At 39.8% G+C, this 24,619-nt stretch overlaps 1 protein-coding gene across 1 annotated transcript in view; it reads right to left on the reverse strand.

Annotated features, from left to right (window-relative positions):
- The window catches only part of Ush2a (usherin), an 828,188-nt gene that overhangs the window by 508,958 nt on the left and 294,611 nt on the right, over positions 1-24,619 (reverse strand). The window contains 1 exon segment of the mRNA XM_008834819.2: positions 2,112-2,242. Within this exon segment, the coding sequence (XP_008833041.1) occupies positions 2,112-2,242 (131 nt within the window).

The raw sequence follows: 24,619 nt of genomic DNA on the forward strand, positions 1-24,619 counted from the left end.
GGTGGGTGGGGGGGTGAGTACCCACAGAAGTCTTTAGCACTGAGGTCATCTAACATCTCAGCCCTGAAGCTATCAGGCCACTTTGAAAATACCAGGAGAATTCCTTTCTGCCACCGTCCTCATGACTTCCAGCTTGAAGGGCTCAGCCTGTGTGATTCCACAGGTCCTGCTCTCCCTCCAATGACTCTGCCACAGGCTGCATGGGGCTGAGACACTCACCACAGCTCCTAGTCCAGGATCCTAGATGCATCTTGGACACAGAGGGAAAGCACTCCACCAGTTTTTCCAATGTCATAGAAAATGTTTATTTAGGAAGCACCGTTTTTTCCTTTGCTCTAGGGTTTTACATCTAAGACCCAGGAAAATGGAAAGTAAAGACTTTTTCCCAGACTCCTTCCTAAATCACTCTGAGGTTATATACACTGCCTAATATTAAACTGTCACTAACATTTGTCTAATTCAAGAGAAAACAACTTGTCCAATGGTTTCTCATGGCCCTTAGGGAAATTCCAATCCTTAGTTTGCTGACAGGTCCTTAAGAGACTGGATCTTTATGCTACTTTTCAACACACAGGTTTCCCTTTACTCTGCTTTCTGGCCACAGCAGATTCATCTCAGTGCATGGAACACTCCATGGTTTTACCAGCACCCAGCACTGATACTGGACTCAGCCTGGACGCAGATCTCCTGCCCTTCCCCACCTCAAGCACAGGCCCTCACACACAGACACTACATCACATGCTTCTTCTGATCTCTCTCCTCTCTCTCCTCTCTCTCTCTCTCTCTCTCTCTCTCTCTCTCATTTCCCCCCTTTTTTTCTTTGTTTATTTGAAACAGGGTCCCATCATCTAGCACAGACAAGCCTTAAATTTACTATGTGGCCCAGGCTGACCTTGAACTTGCAATCTTGCTACCTCAGCCTGCCTCCAAGTGCTGGGATTGCAGGTTTGTGCCATGATGCCTGGCTTCTGACTTTTCACCATGGTTTTGCGTCATCTTTCACTCCTGGTGAGAGTCTCCTGAGACTGCAGAAGCTCGTACAAGTAGAGCAAGTTCTGGAAACCACAGGACTCAGGAAGCTCAGAAAGTTGCCAGATTAAAAGGCCCTTCCCCAAGGACATAGGAGAACACAACCGATGGGGAAAGGAGACTCTTCCATGGAGCTGCCTGTAAGTTGTCCAGGGAGCTCTATAGATGTGGCTTTTGCAAATCATGGCCTACCCTGGTGGGGGGTGGGGTGTTGCTTGCCCAGAGTCACCCACGCTCCTTTAGGTAACCCCGATAACCCCATGGGTTTACCAACTTGGGTAGAATCACTTCTGTGATCTATCATTTGTGTGAATAGACATCTGTTCACATCTCCCCAACAAAACCATTCAACAATCTCAAATATTGTGTTTCAAAGACTGACAACTCCGGGAAAAAAAAAAAAAAATCTTTCATTTTCTGTTCCCATGAGAGCGTCTCAAAATTCGTTTTCATAATATTCAAGGAAAGTCAGTTGTTTTACTATGTATTTTCTAGACTGCTTCCCAGGGCCACAGTCATATTTAACTTTTAAACTATTAGAATATGAAACATGCAGTTCCATTGTACTTGAGAGTTGCTTAAACATTTGCTGGTGAAATAGAGTGGAGGGAGGGGGCGAGAAAGAACACAATGCCATAAAGTAAGTCTGTTCAAATTTACTTAAACATTTTGTTTATTTATTTTGTGACAGGGTCTCACTTTATAGCCCAGTTCCAGTTTAGCCTGGGACTCACACTGTAGCCCAGGCTGACCTTGAACATATAGCAAGTCTTCTGCCTCAGCCTCTAAGTGTTGGGATTACAGATGCCCACCTCCGCCCCCACCTACACATTTTTAATCTTTATTATAAGGTAGCTTACCAGCTGTTTGGAAGTTGGTTCTGCTATTTTGGCTGTAGAGAATCACACCCTTTTTGTAACTTTCATTTCCTTGTTAGTAAATTCGATATAGAAATAAAAGCACATCTATTTTATACCTGTAAGTTTAAGGTGAGGTTTCATCAAGACAGCCTAGGCAGTTACCTTGATACTGAACATCTATTGAATTCTCAGAAATGTCACCTGTCACGGTTAACAATTTACCTGAGGATCAAAAAGAAAATACAGATGGCCATTCTTCAACTGGAGTGCAAAATATTGTTCCTGGCTGCCAAGGGATGATGCAAAGATGATCAGACCTTCAGGCACTCTTGTTTGGAAGTTGGCCTTGATGCCTGGAAGGCAAGTGGTAGTGGTATCAGTACGTCAGCACTTTGGGTTGTATTGATTCTTCCTGATAAACATACATTTACTCTCATTATTATTTATGATATAGTCTGGAAATTATACACAGCAATGTGATGCAAGTGCAAGTGGTCCTAGCCATTTGGGTTTAAATATTTTTGAACCCATTTTAAATGTTAACCAGCACTTGAAAACCCATACCGCACACCTGTTAATCAATGTATGATACAGTTTGAGTGTGTGTGACCTCATCAACCTGCAAAGACATATTGTCAACTTCCAAACTGGATACTAAAGAGTATCAATGTGAAAATATTATCAGAGTCCTAAAAATAAATGGGGTGTTGTGAAAGAAACACAAAGACCCTTGTTTATATACTTATGAAGCCAATCAGTCCATTAATAGATGCTAAGACAAAAAAGACCTGCCACGAACTAGTCTGTTAGAACTGATTGGAACAGTATCTTATAAAACAATGTCTTGTTATCATCAGAACTGCAGGTCTCCACTGGCCTTCAGTCTACCTACCAACCATTTAGTACTTTTATCTCACAGAACTTTCCAGCTCAGGGAGCAAGGGTGACTTGCAGATCATAAAGCTACCTTCTCATATGCCCTTGAGCCCCATCTCCAGTCCACTTGGCATCCCACCTACACAGCATACACATAGAGCTCTTCCCCCGTCTCCATAGTAAATACTTCTTTTTTAAAAGGAGAAAGTTCAGTGCAGGAAAGGCATCCGGGCCTGACACTGTCAGCTGGACTTCTTTCAAATTTTTCAAATAATCCAATCTTGACATCTCTCTTTGTGTTGTGAAGATAGATAAAAACTGATTCTCATTCTCCTTGGCATTAGAAGGAAACTGAAGGTGCACAAATCCACTGAAGTGTGTTCTTGAAAACGAGTTAACTATTACTATACAGATAAATCCCAGCATTTGAGTCAAATGCTTACATCGTATAATCAATTATTTAAATGAACTAAATTGGCAAATGAATATATTTAAATATAAACATAATAATCATTTGATGAATGTGTAAAATAAAGAAAATCTTATTGAATTTACAATGAGGCAGGATGGTTAAATGCATAATTATTCAAAATAATTAACACCCTCCTTTCCTATAAGGAAGTCACATATTTATATCTCCCCATGCACAAACTTAGCCTCAACCACGTGACTAGCATTGGCCAAAGGAATAAAAGTTGGTATGTAGTCCCCTGTGAGGGCAGAGGGTTTGAATTCGGCTGCTGGCTGAAGTTCCCCTCCCTGACTTCCCTTCTGCCTCACAAATGTGTTTCCATCTTGGGCCCAAGAGGAAGGAGACTTGCGGACCACCCCCAAGCAACTGCCCCAAAACTTTAATTTAAATGTTTATGGGAAGCTACAGCACTAAGACACACAGAGAAATGGAAAACATGCATTTCTCACTTGCTAAAATGTACATATAAGGCGCACGCCTTTAACCCCAGCACTCCGGAGGCAGAGGCGGGTGGATCTCTGTGAGTTCAAGGCCAGCCTGGTCTACATAGTGAGTTCCAGGACAGCTGGGACTACAGGGAGACCCTGTCTTAAAAAAGACCAAAAAAATGTAATTTAAGGCATCTTATAAACCAAGACAGAGAAGAAATACTCTAAATTTCAATATTTATATTCAAAGTTTAGAGAAATAAATCAGTAGTTCCTTCACATCTGTACTTACACACTCATGCAGGAAATGTTTAGGGAACCATAATTTATGTAGCCAGTATTCTAGGTTGCCAGGACAAGCATGTTCACACACACACACACACACACACACACACACACACACGTTACCATGTATTATATTAATCAGAAGAAATAAGGGGAAATCTAAAACACCATATGTGTGGGACTACACACATACAATTTTCATAAACAAGTCAATAGAACATAAATTCCAACTCTGAACAACAATCGGGTGGTATTCATTAAGTTGCTTGTTTATAAAACTTTTTTTTTTCTTGTAAAGACATGGTCTCAATGTGTAATCTTGGCTAGCCTGGAGCTCTCTAAATAGACTAGGCTGTCCTTGAACTCACAGAGTTCTGCCTGCCTCTTCCTCCTGAGTGCTGGGATTTAAGGTGTGCGCCAGTGTGCCTAGCTGACACATAACATTTAAGCAGAATCTTGTCATATAGGGAAGACTGGACTTAATTTTGCAATTTTCCCATCTCTGCTTTGTAAATGATGCTGGGATTGTAGGCCTATATTACCATGCCTGGCACATATGCATGCTTTTTGATTCAACCATTTGACTCCAAGATATATAACCCCCATTGGAATACATCGGTACAGATGATGTAGAGGTGTGTTTATAGGACTCCTTCCTATTCAGCTGTCAATCAGAACACATAAATACCCACAAACTATAGAAAAGATAACTTTGCTATTGCTACACTCACTTTCATGTATGAGCCTCACATACTTGATACTGTACTAAAGGCACAAAGTATGATCCACTGTGAGGGTCATTTATATAGCTAGATTTTCAGAACCAGCAAAAAGCAGTACTAAGTCATGAAGGCAGGCTATTCAGATTTCTGAGGTTTCCTGAGGACATGGAGCTGAGCGTCTGGACGCTCGGCAGGGTTCTATGTGGAGGTCTGGGTACTGGATTTCAAGAGCTGGTGGTTTGTGAAGACAATCTATACTCTGATGATTTCCCCAACTGTTCTGTGTGCTGTACAGCAACAGCAAATTTAAAGCAAAGTAAATGAAGAATAGATGCATAAATTTAAAGTCTACATTTATGCTTTCTCATGTGAATGTCTGCTTTCCATCACACTCTCATCAATAATGGACATCTGAAAACACGACAATTCAATGTTGATTTTGTTCTATTTTTATATTACTGGTGATAGTAGAAATTTCATATACATTATGTGTTTTCAGTTTTCTTGGACTTATACTTCTTTGCCTAGTGTCAAAAATCTCTCTTTGGTCATTTCTGCATTACGTATAAGAACTCATCATATATTGTGAGTCTCAGATTGTGAAGCACTGTTATCTGTCCTAGATCTTGGTAACATACCTCTCCAAACATCTGATCTCCCTTCTCTCTTCTCTCTTCTCTCTTCTCCCTTCTCTCTCTCAACATAACAGCCAAAGTGATCCCATCAGAAGATGATTCTGGCCCCAATTCTGCCTCTTCCTGGTCTGAGCTAAGCACCTCTTGTCTCATTTCAAGCAAACAGCAACGTTTCCACGCACTGTACCATGTTCTGCTCCTCCAGCCTCTGCTGTGCTCTCAAGTCCTTTCACGTTTCCCGCCCTCTCTCCATTCCACCTGGCTCACGGCCTTTGTCTGGATCTCTTTCTTAGCGCCCTGCACAGTTTGCTGTCTCATTCTTCGCAGACGTTTGCTCGGACTCATCTCTGGGATGCCCGTTTGGCTGCTCTGGTTACAGTTACGACCAGCTTTTCCTTCTTGCCACACGGTTTTCCTTGTCAGCAGCTAAGCCTTCATCTTTCATTTAACCCCCACATCTCCCCTACCATGTAAGCCTGGACCACTTCCTCCCGTTTCACAGTGGCACTCAGTAAGGGCTTACGGGTTTCCTACACAGACCTTTTTTCTATGTAGTTGCTTCAACCACTGTTCCCTGTTTGGGTGTGTCTCTTTCAGACAGATTTTTCACTGTTCATTTGCCAAACAAATAAATGCATAAACATTCAAAGTTTTAAAATATATTTCTTCACTTTTTTCCTGCAATTTAGATTAGTTGGAAAGCATTTCACTCACAAAACAGTATAGTTTCCAGTAATTTCTTCTGCACAGTCAACACTTCAGCACTTTAAATTTGGGTCTGGATTATCCGGCCTCCCACAGGATAAAATAATCTAATGTAAATCTTTCCACATTTCCTCTAAAACAAAAATTAAAAAAAATGTTCAAGGAGTGCATATTAAACCATGCATAATCCAAGTCCCTAGTATTGGAAGAATTAAAAATTCTTTAAGGGGTTGGAGAGATGGCTCAGCAGTTAGAACACTTGACTGCTTTTGCAGAGGACTGAGGTTCGATTCACAGCACCCACGTGACCACTACGAACCATCCTTAACTCCAGTTCCAGGGGAATCTGAAGCCCTCTTCCTACCTCTGTGGGCATCGCACGACACGGGTGCACTCATATACACGGAGGCAATACACTCATACACATTAAAAAACAAAACAAAACACCCTCCAACTCCTTAATACCTGAAAAAGAGACTTAGCAGCTTCCTAAGAAAAGGTGAGCAAAACCTCAAAATAGACAATTGATTAAAACAACAACAAAAACCCACAATAAAGTGTTCTATGCAAAACTAAGGCTCACAAGAAAAACATTTAGACCCACCAGTAATCAGGAAACTGCAAGTTACAAGTACCACAAAGCACGTTTCATGCTCAGCACAGGCTAAAACTTGAAGCAGCGACACCCGGAGCTGGAACAAAGCATAGCGGAGTCCTCCCCTTTCAGCCGGTCAGAGAGCTCTGCCTTTCCACGGCTGCGTAGTGTCTTTATATTTACCGGCGTGGTTTGAACTCAGGCTTGGCAGGTTTTACACATTTTCTTTCTTTCGTTAGCTCTGCTTCCTTTCGTTTGGTCTTTGTACCTGGTCTGCCTTGTTCTCGATTATTAAAGTTATTTTAATACTCTGGTTTAATTTCTTTCTTATCTCTAGAACCACACTTTTTAAAGTAGCTGATCTCACAACCACCATATACATTCCTAACAAATATCCCACAAATTAGTATTACATGATTTTATATTCATAGCAGCATATTTACATTTAGTATACACCAAGCATTTGAACTCTTTTTGATACACATGACTCTTCGTGCTGCCGTGTGATACAGCTATAGTTACTATTTATATACGTGATACAGCTATAGTTACTATTTATATATGTGATACAGCTATAGGTACTATTTATATATGTGATATAGCTATAGTTACTATTTATATATGTGATACAGCTATAGTTACTATTTATATATGTGATACAGCTATAGGTACTATTTATGTGATACAGCCATAGTTACTATTTATATGTGCTTAACTGACTCCTCTGTCTACCCAGTTCCATTTTCCTCACTAATTTTTTTGTTTTCATTTTCTTTATTCTTCCCTCAGATTTCAGTTTATACCTTTTTCTTCATTCTGAAATAATGTTTATACATGCCTTGTCCTGCCAGTGTTCACGATGTAGTAACAAAGTTTTAAAACCGAAAATTTCCTCCAACTTAATTTACAAATAATATTTTCACTGAATATAAACCAAGTGGTTTTTTTTGCTTCCTTTTTTAATCTTAGAAGAATAGTCTGTTATTTCTGACCTTCTATACTTCTGATGAAATGTCAGCATAACTTATGTCCTTACTCTTCAAATACTGTCTGCTTTACTCTAGCTGATTTAAGCTAGTTTTCTTTAATCTTTTATTTTCAATAATGTGACTATGAGATTCCAGGATGTGATTCTAAATATTTATTCTGCTTGGCATTCTTTGAGCCTTCTGGATCTTCAAGATATTGTTCATCATCAGATTTGAAGACATCAACAGTGATTCTTTTCTGATCTCCCTTTCCCGTCTCCCTGCAACTCAGCTTGTCCTCATGACGGATCTTCTGATAGTATACCACAGGCTGTTGGTTCATCGTTTATTTTGTTTTCTATTTTTGTCTTTATTTTTAGCTTGGTTTTAGTTACTTCATTATGATATAAGTTCACGTTTATTAATCTTTAGTCACTATTAAGCCAATCCAAATTGGGTTTTTTATTGAACACATACTTTTTGAGAAGTTTCATTATAATTACTTGTTAGAGTTATTGTATTTTCCCTCCAAAATATTCTATCTTTCTACCTATGACATCCAGCCTACCTCTAAGTTCTGTGAAATATTGATAATAGTAGGTTCTTATATGTGCTAATTACAGTCACTTGGACACAGGTGAGCTTGCCTTTATTGAGTGGGAGAACTCAAACTGGTCTTTCACTAGATTGACTGCACCTGTGGCCAGCCCACCCTCTAACAACCTGGGATAACATTGCTACCCAGGATTCATGTTAGTGCTGTCAGGAGATTAGATTAAGATAATAAATATTTTAATTCATATTTTCATTAAATTTACTCATAATTCTGGAATCCAATCACTGCAGAAATTCAGAGAAGTCCATGTCCAGCCCTTGTTCCAACAATACTTTCTGGGCAAAATTCAAGAATAAAGAGGGACTGAGCAAGTTTCTTTGACTTTTTGATCTATGCCTAAAAAGTAGAAACTTAAGATTTTGAACCAACATTAATAAGATTATTTCTAACTGATATTTTTTGAAAAACCCAAGATAAAGCATTGAAATTATGGAACCTTAGAAAAATATACAAGGAAAAATATGAAACAATTCCTCATGTATATTTATAACTTAGACGTACAAAAGTGGCTAAGACATCTATTTGCAAGGTAACAGAAAGAAAACCCGACTAAATGAATATTTTTTATATGTGGTTAATTAGGAAGCAGCAATCCAAAAGACCACGAGGAAGTGAATTTTAGGAAGAACTCTGCTTCAGAGATCAGAGAGCTGTGGCGGCTTCCACATCTGAATCTGAGCTCTTGTTCAGGAGCCTCAGGGGCATGCCTGTAGTGATGGGCTGCATTTTCAAGGTCAAGAGGCATCACCTGATCCCTAGATAAGAGCAAGGGCCTTTGGAGATGAAATGAGTGATTTTGTGAATATATGTAAGAACTTGTATATATTTTTTCCTGTAGATTTTTTTCCTTAGGTTTGATGGATTATCTTGGACATTTGGAGAAAATATTAGTAAGAAATAATGATTATCTTATTAATTTGCAGCCACATTCTTAAGCTCCTGTTTCTTATGCACACACAGGACATCTAAAATAGTGCAAGTAGCAGACATCTTGAATGTAACTCTTTTAAATGTACATTTAATATTTTCAAAAGGTTTGTGTCATGCTTATTCTTTTATTGGTTACTTATCTGATTGTTTTAAAGATTTCTACATGGGGGAAAAATCTTGACCATCTCTTGCTTAAGTACATCTATTTTTAATGAATGTTTATAGAGATAACAATGTATTCCTCACAAGAATTATTCAAAATTTTAGGATGCCCTTTAAAAGTCATACATAGATTTCTTAGCCTTCAATGACCAATACTTAGCATTTTTTAAAACTTATTTATTTTTATTTAATGTGTATGAGTGTTTTGCCTGCATGTATGTAAGTGCACCATGTGTGTGCAATGTCCATGGAAGCCAGAAGGGGGCACTGGATATCCTGGTACTGGAGTTAAGGACAGTTATTAGCCACCATGTGGGTGCTGGGGACTGAACCTGGGTCTTCTGCAAGAGTGGCCAGTGCTCTTAACCTCTGAGCCATCTGTCTAATCAATGCTTTACTTCTATCCTTTATAAATAAATGTTGATCTAAGACTTTTGACAAGTTAATCAAATTTTATAAGGTAAAAAAATCAGCAATACATATTAGTCACCTTTTTGCAAGAATAAAAAACCAGATTAAAATATAAAATTGATCAAGTGAAACAACAGATTAATAATCTGAACATAATTTAATGCATTAACTTTCTTCTATTTTAACAATATATACTATTTTTCCCTAAAATAAAGAACTACAGAGACCTTATTTTCACTCACCAGAACTTGTACTGAAATGTAAGGACAGACAATTCAACCGAAGACAAAATGCTGTAAAGAACCAGCAAAGGAGGGAGGTGGAATTCATAGGTATAACAGCAAAACAACAGCAACAAAATCAGAACAAAAGCTAAACAAGGGGCGGTAATTATCTTTAAAGGAGAGCAGACACAGGGAAACTTCACAGAGACACTGAGAGTTGGACAAGGCTGTGGAGGACAAATTCTCTTTAGCGTACTGCCAACCAATTAAAACAGTCTAGAACATGAAGGGACAGATGTGCAGAAGTGTTTGTAGAAATAAAGTAATTACTCAAGAAGAAGACACATTCCTAATATCACCCCTCGACTCTCCGTTTGATGACTTTTACTGCTGTCTGTTTCTACAGATGCCTGGGGCCCAGTATTCATATCACAGGGGAAATTCAAGCCAAAGCTTTGAGAACAGTGAAAGAACAAAAAAACAGAATCAGTTCCAGCACAAACTGCATTCAAGTGTATAAACAAACTCTGTTGGTCTTATGGTAGGGATGTGACAGATACCACACTCCAAATTCTGCTGGGAAGCTCATGCATGAGGAGGAAGAGCTAGAGACTAGAGTTATACATCAGAACCATAGCATGAAGTGTGACACACATTCATCAGAAAATCCCAATCCTGTATCAGAAAGACATGGCTTATTAAAACAGTAATCAGAGTTAAGGACTGGAGAAATGGCTCAGCAGTTAAAAGCACTGGCTGCTCTTGCAGAAGACCTGGGTTCAAATCCCAGCGCCCACATGGCAGGTAACAACCATCTGTAAATCCAGTTCCAGGGGCTACAATACCCTCTTCTGTCCTCCTTGGGTATTGAACAACATGGGTATACTTATACAAATGTAGGCATAACACTCGTACATGTACATATAAGATAAAAATAAATTTTTAAAGGGAAAAACAGTAATCAGAGTTAAAATATGCTTTATTAGACTAATGGACTAAACTTTTCAAATATGTATATAAGCACTTGCTTCAAAACAGTGTAATTAAATGTGCCAACGTAGCAGCCATGTCTTTTTTGTCAGGAAACTGAACAGGCTGCAGAAGATAAGGCCTCAGTGAACTTGTTCCTAAAGTTAAGAAGAAAACTGTAAAGGGGCTGGTGAGATGGCTCATTCATTAAGTGCCGTTAGTACAAAGTGCAAGCATGTGGACCTGAGTTCAAATCTCCAGCAGCCACGTAAAATTCTCATACGGAGGCATACATCTGTACCCTCAGCACTGGGGAGTGGGAGACAGGTGGATCCGTGAAGCTCATTGGTCAGCCAACCTAGCTGGATGGATGAGCTGCAGGTTCAATGAAAGATACTGTCTTAAAAAAGTAAGTTGGAGAGCTGGATTTGATGGCACACAGCTTTACTCCCGTCACTGGTGAGGTAGAGACAGGCAGACCACTGAGTTCAAGGCCTGCTCATTCTACAGTGTTCCAGGTTAGCCAGGGCGACACAGAGACACAGTGAAGCCTTCTCTCAGCCACCTACCTACCTACCTACCTACCTACCTACCTACCTACCTACCTACCTAAATATTTGTTTCAATGTATTTATATTTATTTATGTCATATTCTATATACATATGTATATATATAACAAGTTGAAGAGCAATTAAGAATGTCTTCTGAACAGAATCTCTGGGACCTCTGGTTTATACTTGCACACATGCACACACCCACATGAGCACCTATGTGCGTGCGTGCACACACACACAGAGAAAATCTTTACAGTAATGTAGTCTCTCTTTTGCATACATTTTTTTTCTTTTTCCTGTACACACGAAGACAGTGGGGAGCCCTAGGCCTCGTCGTCGTCAAGCCTCCTGCTAACTTCCCACTCGGTCTGCCAGCTCTGATTAACATTTCGGCCACCTATTTGGTGTGTCAGGGAATGTAAAAATCTCAGTTTCCTAGAGAAGCTCGTCTGCCTATAGCTTAGTTTGTATTATGCAAATTAGCTTGTAAATTAGAAAACACTATTTCTTTGTACTTCATTGCCATTAGGTGGTGCTAGAAATGTCCCCATTCATAAAATATTTATGGCTAACCAGACATAAATACATGGATAACAAAATCTCCATTGACGGTCCTTGACAATCTAACAACTGAATCTAGTCTCTACTCTTATGAATGGCCTTGAGCTGATTTCCACACAGCTCTCTTTATTAGAATACAAAGTATTTATTGTCCTACATACCTAAAGATATGTGATTTCGTAAATTCTGAAATAGTTTTTCAATTACTTACAATTATTCAATTCAGGAAATACTAGATCAGGATTCTAGAAATCATATTGCAAGTATAGAGTGGAACAGAACTATGAATGAAGTTTTAACTTGCAGGAAGTATGTGGAACTTCATTTACCCCTCAACTTGAAAAAGCAGTATGTCTTCCTCCTATATGAAAACCTGTGATAGTATAAACATTAATATCATAAGACCTGATCATGCTTTACAGACCTAAGATAATAAAACTACAGAAAATATAACCCCACATAGTTCTTGAAATATCTTTTTGCTATAGCTCTCGTATTGCTGTGGCTCTCATTTTCTGGACAGACTAGATCTCAGCTTCCTCCACACAGAGACATTGATCTGCAGGGCCTCATGATCCTCCGCAGCAGCAAAAACGAATTCTGAGTTCGCGAGAAGGGACTCGAAATGACTTCTTTCTCATACTTCACAGTAGCTTTGCAACTGCTGTCAGGCTAGAAGAAATGTGGTTGGAATAGTGCGAGGGACCAAGGAGCATCCCTGGATTAAAGAAGAGAATTTTGTACTGCTTTATTATTGTTACAATTATTATTATTTATGTGTATGAGTGTATTGCCCACATGTATGTAAGTGCATCATGCACCCATGTCTTGCAATGCCCATGGAAGTCAAAAGAAAGCATCAAATTCCCCTGGAACTGAAGTTACAGATGGTTGCGAGCTGCCATGTGGGTGATGGGATTCAAACCTGGGTCTTCCACAAGAGCAGCCAGTGCTCTTAACCACTGAGCCATTTCATCTCTCCAGCCCCTTGTACTTGTTTTGAATTTGCATTTCTAGAATAAATACAGAATGTGGACTTTTCTCATGGTCTAGCTTTTCACTCCCCTAGGAAAAGTCTTTTTTTTCTTTTTAAGATTTAGGTTGATTTTATTGTTCAATTTTGTATTTTAAATGATCGATTTTGTCTATTATAAAGAGGGAGCGAAGAAGGATGAGGGGAATGATCTAAATAGCTTTGCTGTTGGAGTTGTTAATGTCTATACTGTAACATTTTTTGGGGGGGTCTTTTGTTGAAGCAGGGTCTCCCTGTAGCCCCAGCTGTCCTGGAACTCACTATGTACACCAGGCTGGCCTTGAACTCATAGAGATCTGCCAGCCTCTGCCTTCCAAGTGCTGGGACTACAGGCGTGCACCACCACACCCAGCTGCATTAACATTTTTTATTTTTTATGTATTTATTTTTTTATTGAATTTTTGTGTATTTCTTTTAGAACATTTCAAGCAATCTTAATCATCTTTATATACTCATCCCCACTGGCATCCTCTGATAGTCCCCCCCCAACCACTGGAATTCATTCATTCTGTTATTTGTCCTAAGGCCTATGTCAAGTTAGTGCCCCCAGACGTCCCTTAGTGCAAGTTCATCTACTGAGGTCTAGTCAGCCTATCTGGGTCTTTAGAGTCTCTCACTTTAGGAAGATCAGCTCTTTCTCACCTAGCAGTAATCAGTTGCCAATATTTTTTCAGCTAAGATTGGGGTCAGTTGTCCATTTCTCCAGTTCTAGGCAGGGTTTTGGTCTGCTTGAGTTTGCATGGGTCCTGTGCATGCTGACACCACTGCTATAGGTTCATATGAGCAGGGTCCCAGGAGCTTATAGAACTCGATTTCCATATAGTCATTCACCTCCTCCTTGGCTCTTAAAAATCTTTCCACCCCCTCTTCCACAATGGTCCCTGAGCCCTGGGTGGATGAGGTTTAATATAGGCGCCCTGTCTGTCCAAGGGCATTCCGCATTCTGCAGACTCAGTCTCAACGCTCTGGCCATTTGTGACCTTTTGTGTTCCTGGCCCTCTGTTGCATGAGGGAGCTTCATTAATGGGAATTGAGAGATTCATTAGTGTCCCCTTTACCCCTTGTTGTATGTTCCATGAGCCTTAGATGTAGAGGTTGCAGATGTGCCACTTAGACTTGGGCAACTCACAGACAATGTCCGTGTATGACCAGTTATATATTCTGTAACAGTCTCCATCTGGTGCAAAAGAAGCTTCTTTGATGAGCGGTGACTGGGATATTTGTCTGTAAATATAAGGATACATGTTTTGCATAGTAAGAAGTTACATTAGTCTAGGGATGTGACAGTTTTAGGGTTTGCTCTCTGATCCATGACCTCTCCAGCCATGTGTATTTGGCTATGTTTACAGTACCACACACGAGTTTCCTCCCATTGAGTGAGCGTCTAGTCCAATTAAGTAGCTGCTGATTGCCCCCAAAATAAAAGTGCCACTACTACACCAATGTCATATGCTGTGCAGGTCATTGATGTGGTTATTTGTTTCGAAGCTGGTGTTGGCCCATCTTCCTTAGCAGCTTGTATAGTAAGTGCTATACAGAGCTCCAAAACTATGAGAGCTCACCTTCAGGGGAAGTGGCTTCCGTCAGTTCCAGCTCCATTTCTCTGAATCCTGCGCCCAATATATGTTCTGTCTTCCACAATAGGGTCTTACCTTTAAGTTCTGGGAGGGCATCAAGGGCTGAGGCAATAACCTGTGTAATTTTGCAAGTCTCTTGGACCACCCTGGCCAGAAACTCAAAGGAAAGTTTCTCTTATCAGGCACCGTCTCTTGTTACGTAGCCTTTAGCTATACACATGGACTCATTTAAAGATACTGTACATGTAATCTGTCATTAGGTTGTTGGACTAATATGATTTCTGCTGGTTTTTTACACTAGTTAGGCATCCTTTATCTCTCCTCTCTCTCCCTGTCTAACCCTTGCACCATGACTTCCCCATTTAAAGTGTCCAAGGAACTCTGTGGATAAAGGCAAAGAAGGAGCTCAAGAGAGCTGGGATTATAGGAGACTGGTGTTATCAAGGGAGAACTAGGATAGGGCTTTGCCTATTTTCACATTGTTAACTTGTAAGTGCTCTTTCCATACAAAGGTTTTGAGTTCATTGTCTGATGCAGATTACAGCTGCTTAACACTACATTCCATCTGGGATTTATTTTGACACATAGTGTGAAGCAGAGGAAGGCTTCCATTTCTCCTTGGCTATTAAAAAAATTCCTAGAGAATGCATCAGTGAGGTGGGAACTTTGTTTTATTTAGTTATGCAATTTAACACCTTGAACAATGGCTGACACAAAACAGATCCCTCAAAATATTTGCTAAATAAATGTTTAATCATTGGAACTCTATTTTTAGCACTTTAAAACACTGCCATGAGCCAGCCTCTGTGTCTCATATTTTGCTCCATGGATACATCTTTGTTCATTTCTAAATATAGAAAAATACCTTGTGCTTCATTTTACACGTTGTAGAATATTTTTATTTCATAACTATTTTTAAAATATGACAAATTGTTCTTCCTCAATGTTGTGTGGTTTTATAATTTTATCTCAACTCATTTACATTTTATGTTAGTATTAAAACAACTGCAGTAAGCTTTTCTTTCCATAAACAGAAGCTGTACATCAAATCATCCCAGAGAGTATGTATGATATCACCACTGTACATCAGATCATTTCAGATGGGTTATTGTTGAGTCATATTAAAATAGTTGCTTTTGGTGCACTTATTTTACCACATTTTTATTATTTTACCACTACTATTTTATTGTGATTTTGTTATTTAGAATATGTGTTTGTCTTTCTCCTTTTTAGATATATGTTTATTTTCTGGAAGAGCTTGATAAAGTTGTCAACGTTTAAACCACCCTATCTCTTACTTCTAGCCTATAAAATAGCACTAACAATACAAATAAGAAGCCTCATTTAATGTTGGCAACTTGGGAAGAACTGACCTGATTTTTAAGCCACCAGGCTGAACTTTGAGCACTTGGCCAACTATAACTGCCTTACATAACTATGCATCTAGTCCACTTTCCATATATTTCCATATACATATTTCCATATGTACTTCTTGTCTCAATGCATAATTCTTGAATTTCAATTCTGGGAAATTTAGGCAGAATAAAACATTACTACAATGAATTTTGATGTTTTAGGAAATTTAAGGCTAAGAGTGAAAGAAGAACCAGTTAGGGATGTTTGAAGAAGAAACCTTTTAGGCAACAGAACTTAACCTTAAATAAATGGGAGTTTCAGGAGAGACAGCTCCCAATGCAGGAACTATTACAAGAGTGACCAGTGTTCTAAACCAGCACCAACTACCATAAAATCAGCTCAGGTGGTTTAGAATGCCTTTAACCTGACCTATAACTATGAAAGTCAACACATGGGTGGAGTTTGAGGCAAATGTGTATAGAGATGCATATAGTGATTGGTATCTTTAGCTGTCTAAGTAGCTACTTTTCTATTTACAAGGGTCTATATGTACTAACACTTAGATACTTATCTATATCTGCATTATATGTCAACAGAGAACTATCTATATGAAGACAGATATTTATCAATCGGCCCCTCTGTGTTGAAATTACTTCCCCAAGGTTTCAATGTAATCATTAATGTAAAATCAAGATGTCACAAGACTTAAGTATATTATTTCAAGATAGGATTTGCAATCAGAATGCTTCTGCCTACATCTATCAATTATAAAATTTCATTCCTTCTTTTATAGATACTATAAATATACAATGTCCAGCACCTTAACAGCTATAAAAATCATCTATTACATGATATACTCAACTTTAGCTCATTTTAGAAAACAGCTGTATCTGAGATTTAAATTGCAATAATATAAAATATGATCTGAATGGCTGGATGGGTTACTTTGCTCTCTGGAATGATCAAATACCTAAGAGGTAACTTAGGGAGGAAAGGTTCATTTCAGCTTTCAGCGTGAAGGACTGCAGCACATCACTGTGGGAAAAGCATGGTGGAGGGAGCGTGAGGCGCCTGGTCACAGACAGCGGCAGATTGGAAGTGAGAGCCAACAACAAGAGGGCAGGGCTATAAACTTTCAAGGACAACTCCAGGACACCCACCTCCTTCCTTAAGGTTCTACAATCTTTCCACACAGCACCACCAGCTGGGGACCCAGTTCTCAAACACATGAACCTATATAGGTTATTTCATATTCAAATCACAATGTTGATATTTAATGTTGGCACACTACAATCGAACTGTGAATTATAACCTGTCCCAAATCCATGCTATATTTATAGAACAAGGGAAAGAATATTCTCCATGCACTGTGGTTTCCTGAAGAATCTGCTTTATTGTTTCCTTCTTAATAATTTAACAAGTGATTCCATCCAAAGAAGTGGTAAAATTTAGGATAAAGGAAACATTTTAGCTTAGCTACAAATAAGATGGTTTTGTTCTTTGTTTCTAAGAAAATTGAAAAAAAAAAAGCTTTTTTGACACATCTATAAAATGTATCGGTTCTTTTTTTTCTGTTTTCTTACTCAATAAAGATCTGTGAGCGAACATATCCACCTGCACAAATGAATGGAATTTAAATAGACCTAGACATACCTTTCAGAGAATTCACTTTATAAGGATTCACATCAAAGAAGTGGGAGTGCGAACATCGTTCATCAACACACAAATACACCTTGTGCTTTACTTTACAAAATAAGCACTGAAGACAAATGATCAAATTTCAGCAACTTGCAGCATTGCTAGAGCTGCGCAGCGGCCAGGTCTATGGAATGATTTCAGTGTTTGACGGCAAGCCAAAACACTAAAGGCATGCAAACATCCTGAACAACACCGAGGAGATCATCTTATGGGTTTTTATAGCAAATCCCTCCCTACAAAGACGTGACTGAAGCTCACGGAGTTGAGCTAGTATCACACTTGTCTCTGACTCCTTTGGAGCAGACTACAGTCCCAGACGTGTTATAGTACACACTTATTTTTGCTCCAATATCCGGTCAGCTCACAATTAACTCGAAATGTCTTCTTCTGAATCTGACCTACATTTTGAAGATAAGCTTTTCAGTGGCATGCGTTTGCATGTGGAAAAATCCTGGCTTTTAGAGCAGAGGAACGCAAAAGGGAGGAGTTGGCTAAAGTCTCACTATTGTCACAGATACAGAATAGCATACACAGGAACAAGACCTTGAAGGTGAAAGGGCTTCCTATAGTTCAACTTGACCACACATCCATTGTTGCATCTGCTGGAATAGTATATTATGCACGCTCCATCTTAGTGGAGAATGGAGAAGCTGGGGCAGATGGCTCAGTGGTTAAGGGAATTTGCTGCTCTTACAGAGAACCCACACTGGACACTGGACACCTCACAAACACGTATACCTCTAGTTCCAAGGGATCTGATGCCATCTTCCAGCATCCACAGGCGTGGCATGCCTGTGGTGCACATGTGAACAAGCACATGTGCGCGCGCACGCGCACACACACACACATGAATGAAAAGTAAATAAAAATTTAAAAATTAGAGAAAGGAGGCTGAAGAAGGCATTTAGAAGGGAACCTCAGGAGGGAAAAAAGCGTTTTAGAGAAAGGGATCCATCTCCTTCAATACCAGACACTACCTAAGCCATAAATGTGACTATATTACAATACATATTTCAATGGTATATTTGGAAAATAAAATTCCAATAAACTGAAAACTAGAAAGACGCAAAGCCCCATAATTGTTTGACGGTTCATATCATGGTCCACTCACTCTCCTTATCAGGCATCCTCTTAACATGCACCTCAGCAGCTTAATTTCACTTTCTTCAGCTCATGCACACACAGGACTCAAAGGAACAGATCTGCATGACTATAATGCAAGCATGTAACTGGGTGTTTCAATTGTTCCTCAACCTTCATCACCAGGGCAGGGACATATTAAGTGATTGTAGTTACTTGAAAAAAGCCAGATTTGTCTCTTGAAGTCAGAGAAACGTTTCCCTTTGTCATACAAAATCTATGCGTGATTTTTCTATTGGTTTAGTTAATATAAGTTGCATTTTCTTCCAGTTAAACTACTTAAAATACATTAGTGACTTTGGGAGAAAGAATTGGGAAATGATTAAGATGTGATGGACAGTCCCTAGCAGGTACTTACAGGGGATCTTAGGCTGTCTCTCTTTACCTTCTTACTGCTAAATAGGATGCATTGCCAGACCTTGGCCTTGGCCTCCAACCTACAGTTTGAAAGACTTCTAACTATGGCTAGCTCCCTGATCCCTAGAGAGGTTATACTATGTTTTTAGGACCATTTTTGTTGAAAATTTTAAAAATTAAAAAAAAATGATATTTGTCTCAGTGGTTAACATATCTATGCTAGAGGGCTAGAGAGACAGCTCAGTCAGTGATGAGCTCACTGCCCAAGCATGAAGACCTGTGCTGAGCCCCAGCACCCACCTACAATCCAGCTGTAGCATGTGCCTGCAACCCCAGAGCTGGAGGAGTGAGAAAAGATAGAAGGATCTAGAAGCTTGCTGGCTAGTGAATCTACTTGAAACAGGAAACTCCAGGTTCAATGAGAGACCTGTCTAAAAATGTAGGCCTCTGTCTACACATGCACAGAGGTATGCATACACTACACAGGTATATACATGCATATGACACTTTTCACCCATAGAATGGAATATAAACACATATACATGGTTATGTGTGTGTGTGTGTGTGCATTCTAGAGCCAAACTGCCTTTGTTTAAAAACTCCTACATTTAATTATCCATGTTTTGAGACAAATCATTTGATCTTTTTGTACCTTTCTTCTTCTATCAATGCAACAGTAGCTTCTTCATGAGTCTTTCGTGAATAATCTCTCCCAAATATGTTGATTACATGAGTTAAAATGGGAAAAGTTCACCCGGCATAAGTTCACCGGCATGGTAGCACATGCCTTTAGTCCCAGCACTCTGGAGGCAGAGGCAGGCAGATCTCTATGAGTTCGAGGTCAGCCTGGTCTACACAGTGAGTTCTAGGCCAGCTGGGGCTACAGGGAGACCCTGTCTCAAAAAGACCAAAAAAAAAAGAAAAGAAAAAAATAACTGTGACAAGTCCTTAGAACCATTTGGCCCTCTGTAAGCACTGCTGGTTGCATTTGTTTTCAGACTCTCAATATTAGTACAAACAGCAAAAGGCTTCAGTGGGCACAATTTTCACCCATTACAGGGCACAAAGTCTCTAAGAGATTCCTTGAATATGTGCCCACTTCCAGAGCTAATGGGGAAAGAGCTAGCAAAAGCATCAGCACCTCCACAGGTCAGCTTCTCATGGGCACAGAGTCCTTCCTGACAAAGACCCCTAGTTCCATGTGGAGTTGCAATAGACACAGCAGGGTCTCCTCCTGATGCTCATCACTGCTGATGGAGATGGTGCGGCGAGTACTCCTGACCCTCCAAGACCTTAGAATCTACAGGGTGTCTGTTCCTTTTCCCTCCGGTTAACAGCCTTCTTCTTTATCCATTATCTAGACCAAAACGATTTTCTGATCCACAGACTTTACCAGGAATCACCTGTTATGATTTATTTATTTTATTTTATTTTTTTGGTGGTGGTGGTGGTGGTGGTGGTGTGTGTGTGTGTGTGTGTAACATATGAACATGTATATGTGCATATACGCCCATGTCTGTACATGTCACTGAGGCCAGAGAGGGGGTCTCTCACAGAACCGAGAGACAGGCTGGCAACTAACAAGCCCCAGCAACCCTTCTGTCTCCTCTCCCCAGTGCACTGGGGTCACAGGCAGGGAACCTGGGGCTTCTCACTCAGGCATTCTTGGTTGTGAAGCAAGTGCTTTTGTCTGTTGCTCCTGCCCCCAAAGCGCTGGGAAACTCCTCTAGTTAGGACGCTACCCTTTAATACTGCACGACCCAGGCCATGCATTCAGCCACTCTTTCAGCGACCCGGCTACATTCCAGAAGGCTGCTAACCTCATCGCTGCACAGAAAGGACAGACTGAGAGAGTGTGACAGATAGATTCTGTCCACTCCACTTCCTAAGGTGCTCTTGTATGAAGTCTCAAAAGAAAGTCTATTTGTAGCGGCAACTCTCAAAACTCCATCACTAAATAGTTCAGCAATCACTAAGTAGCCATTTATTCAATTCGGTAATGGTCTGATTAAATAGGTCTCCAGTAAACTAAAAACCATAGCAGTGGAATAAAGCATTAGAAGCAAATGATTTTACTCAATGAAGCATTTTAATCTGTGATTCTAGGTACTTCCTTAAAAAAATAAGCTAAAAGCTGGTACATTTTGATAGAGTGTTTAGCTTTAAAAGTATCAATTGGCTAGTCTATTATAATATTATATACATTGTTTACAAAGACCAGTTCTTCCAAGCATGCAAATTCTAAATATGTTGCTTTAAATTTCCACTACCATTTAAATTCACATATGACAAAATGAGAGGTATTTGCCTTAAGTTAAACATTCTGTGTACAAGATTTGAAATAATTATACAATAGTTTTGACAAGACAGCTAGCTAAGTAAATTTGAGCAAGTATGTCTTTTCAATTCCTTCACTGAGACTTCTTTTACAAATGGTATCTGTGAGAGGCGTTAGCAAAGCCACTGGTCCTGCGGTCCAGTCACAGACCACTAACAGTGCCCTCTGTTGGTAACAGTAATGGGAGACACCTTATGAGGCACAGCTTGGCTCTGTCTACTGAAATCCTTAGCTTAGAAGGAGCTTCTCCTCCCCAGAAGGTTGTTACCAAGTACAAACACCAGGATATACTTATTTTTCTTCCTCAGGGCTTATCCAAGAACTAGCTATCTAGTCTATATTCCCTTGATGTGTTTTATTGAAAAAAATAATCAAAAGCACTTTTCTTAAGTAGATCTAGAATTTCAGAAGCCTAAAACTACTGACACATTTTTCACTCTTACACATTTTTGAGATCGAAATTTAGATTCAGAAATTAGAAATGGTTTGACATTTGACTACAAGAATGAAGGCTACGTCCTTGATGCTGGAGAGACCTTAAATATAAAGCACATTGTATTAAATAAGGGGTGGGTTAATATGCCTTCATAAACATAAGAAGAAGAGCAAGTGAAACTTGATAGCTCTACCTTTTAAAGCATGACTGACTATTCCATTACTTTACATTTAGTATGGGAATAGTTTTGCCTAAATATATGAGTTTGATAGTAATGTTATATAAGTTTTATGAATACCTTTGAGGTGAATATACTGAGAGGTGGGTATATGATATAACTGTAGTATAATTAGGATAAAATTTTCTCTACACATCTGGCATCATCAATGATATGCATGAGTTTCAAAACAAGACCATGCAATGTACTGGTCAAAGAGTGCCACGAACTGAAGGAGTTTTCCATATAAGACTAACAGTATTGTGCTACAGTTGCTAAAAGGTTAGGCAGGTTAAACTAAAAGGGTGAATGTGAACTTACCTCTAATCATAATAAATGTGTGAATAAATAAATACGAAAATAAAGAATAGATTTATGTCCAGAATTTTACAACTAAATGAAAACAAAATCACCTTTGATTTAAAGTCTGCTCTTTTTTTCTTTCTTAAATGACTAATTTGAAAGCTGTTTTTATTTTATGTTTTTCTCTCTATTACACTCACCGCTGGTAAAACAAACAGGACATCTGAGCTTTAATCTTCTTACTACGTAACCCAAATAACGTCCGTCATGTTTGCGTTCGTGCTGCATTAATCATGCTGTTCGTATTAATGAGTTTTCCGGCTATGCTAATTACTGTCATAGATTCTGCAGCAGCCCATTAAATATACAAATTACAGAATTAAAGAGCCAGAGCTCTTCATGATTAATCTCTAAATGGAGAAAAACTAATGATGTCTGTACAAAGTTTCTCTCTACTTTTGGCTGAGTGAGCCCAATGAACAATCAATTAGACCGCGGGAGGAATCGGAAACCCAGAGATTACACAAGTCTAGGCAGCTTTGTTACAATAGTGGGCATTGTTTTGTAGTTCACAAAAATCTTCCACTTGTATGTCAACTGCCCTGCAGACTGGGGACAATGCTGCTCAATACTGAACCTGATTTGACAAAGACAAGTCTATATGGAATCCATTCCACAGAGGTTCAAAATGGCTTTATGCAAAAGTGTTCCTTATCTATAAGAAGTTGTCTCAAAGAAAGACCTCAAACACAAACGTGGTAACAAAAGTCCAGAGTTTTCACAGTGAAAAAAAAAAATCATAGTGTCTTTTGTTAGCCTCTGTGAAGTCTGCATTGTGTCACAGGGTGCACTTGCCTAAGGGAACAGATCAGAGCTGGGCTGGAAAGTGGATTGGATCTAGACAGTTTTACATGGTGGGAAGATGGTATGATCACTCAGCTGCATGTCCCGAGAGGTGTCATTCCAAATCATTTGGGCTGGGCACAGCAGTGATCTTGTATGCAAAATGCAGGAGGGATCCAACAGATGGACAAGGACTAAAGACAGGAGGAGAGAAAGTCTTGGAACAGAGATATTTGCACTCAGAGACGGCACAATAAGGTCACAGAGGCTGACATGAGCTTTGTGAAGCACAAGAAATGCCTAGAGTAGGGCATCAAGAGGCCAAGAATGGGAGCTGGGAAGGCGGCTCGTGGCTGAGTGATTGCCGTACAAGGATGAGGGCCTCAGTTGGGTCTCAGCACCCAAGTGCAAAACTGGGTGTGGTCCACGCATGGCTGTGACCCCAGCACTGTGAGGACGGAGACAGGAGGAACACTGCTCACCAATGGCAAGCCTAGCTCCAGGTTCCAGGAGAGACGCTATCTTGAGGGAATAAGGTAGAGAGTAAGGGAAAGAACAGAACACCAGCGGCCTCCTCCGGCCTGTGGGCATGCGCCTCTGCACACACTTGTGTGCACACCACACACACGTACACACACACACACACACACACACACACTCACAAGCATCCAAAATAGTTACAAAAGTAGAATTTAGTCTGATGCACAGCTGATAAGAGGCAGGGAGCAGCCACACAGGCTCCAGTCTATGGAGCGGAGCCCAGAGACCATGGCAGTGGTAGAAATGGACCTCGGAAAGAAGGCAGGGGACCTTTCTCAAAAGTGAGCATACATTAAAGACTGGGTCTTCAACTAGCCTGGCTTTCTGAGAGACTAAAAGTATGAATTCCAGTCTTCTCCATGAATAGACCACTGACCCAAGGGATGGAACAGGCATGGTTTGAAAGTCAAGGTGAACTAATTCCAGCCTTGGGACCAGGAGGGCTAGAGTGTAGCAATCAGAGATACCCATACCCATTGCCTTCCGGTGAAAACCACTCCCTGTGAAGGTCAAATATCCTAATGCTTCAGGGCATAATAATGCCCTGTGAAAACACACAAATATGGGCTGCAGAGTTGGCTCAGTGGTTAAGAACACTGGTTGTTCTTGCAGAAGACCCAAGTTTGAATCCCAGCACCCACATGACAGCTAACAACTGTCTGTTAACTCCAGTTCCAGGGGATCTGATGGCCTTGCCTGTCCTCCAAGGGCATTGCATGACAGGGGTACACTTACCTACATGCAGGCAATACACTCATACACATAAGATTTAATATAT

The sequence above is a fragment of the Nannospalax galili genome, unplaced genomic scaffold, assembly GCF_000622305.1.
Source record: "Nannospalax galili isolate Female #2095 unplaced genomic scaffold, S.galili_v1.0 scaffold657, whole genome shotgun sequence".
Classification (NCBI taxonomy): Eukaryota; Metazoa; Chordata; class Mammalia; order Rodentia; family Spalacidae; genus Nannospalax; species Nannospalax galili.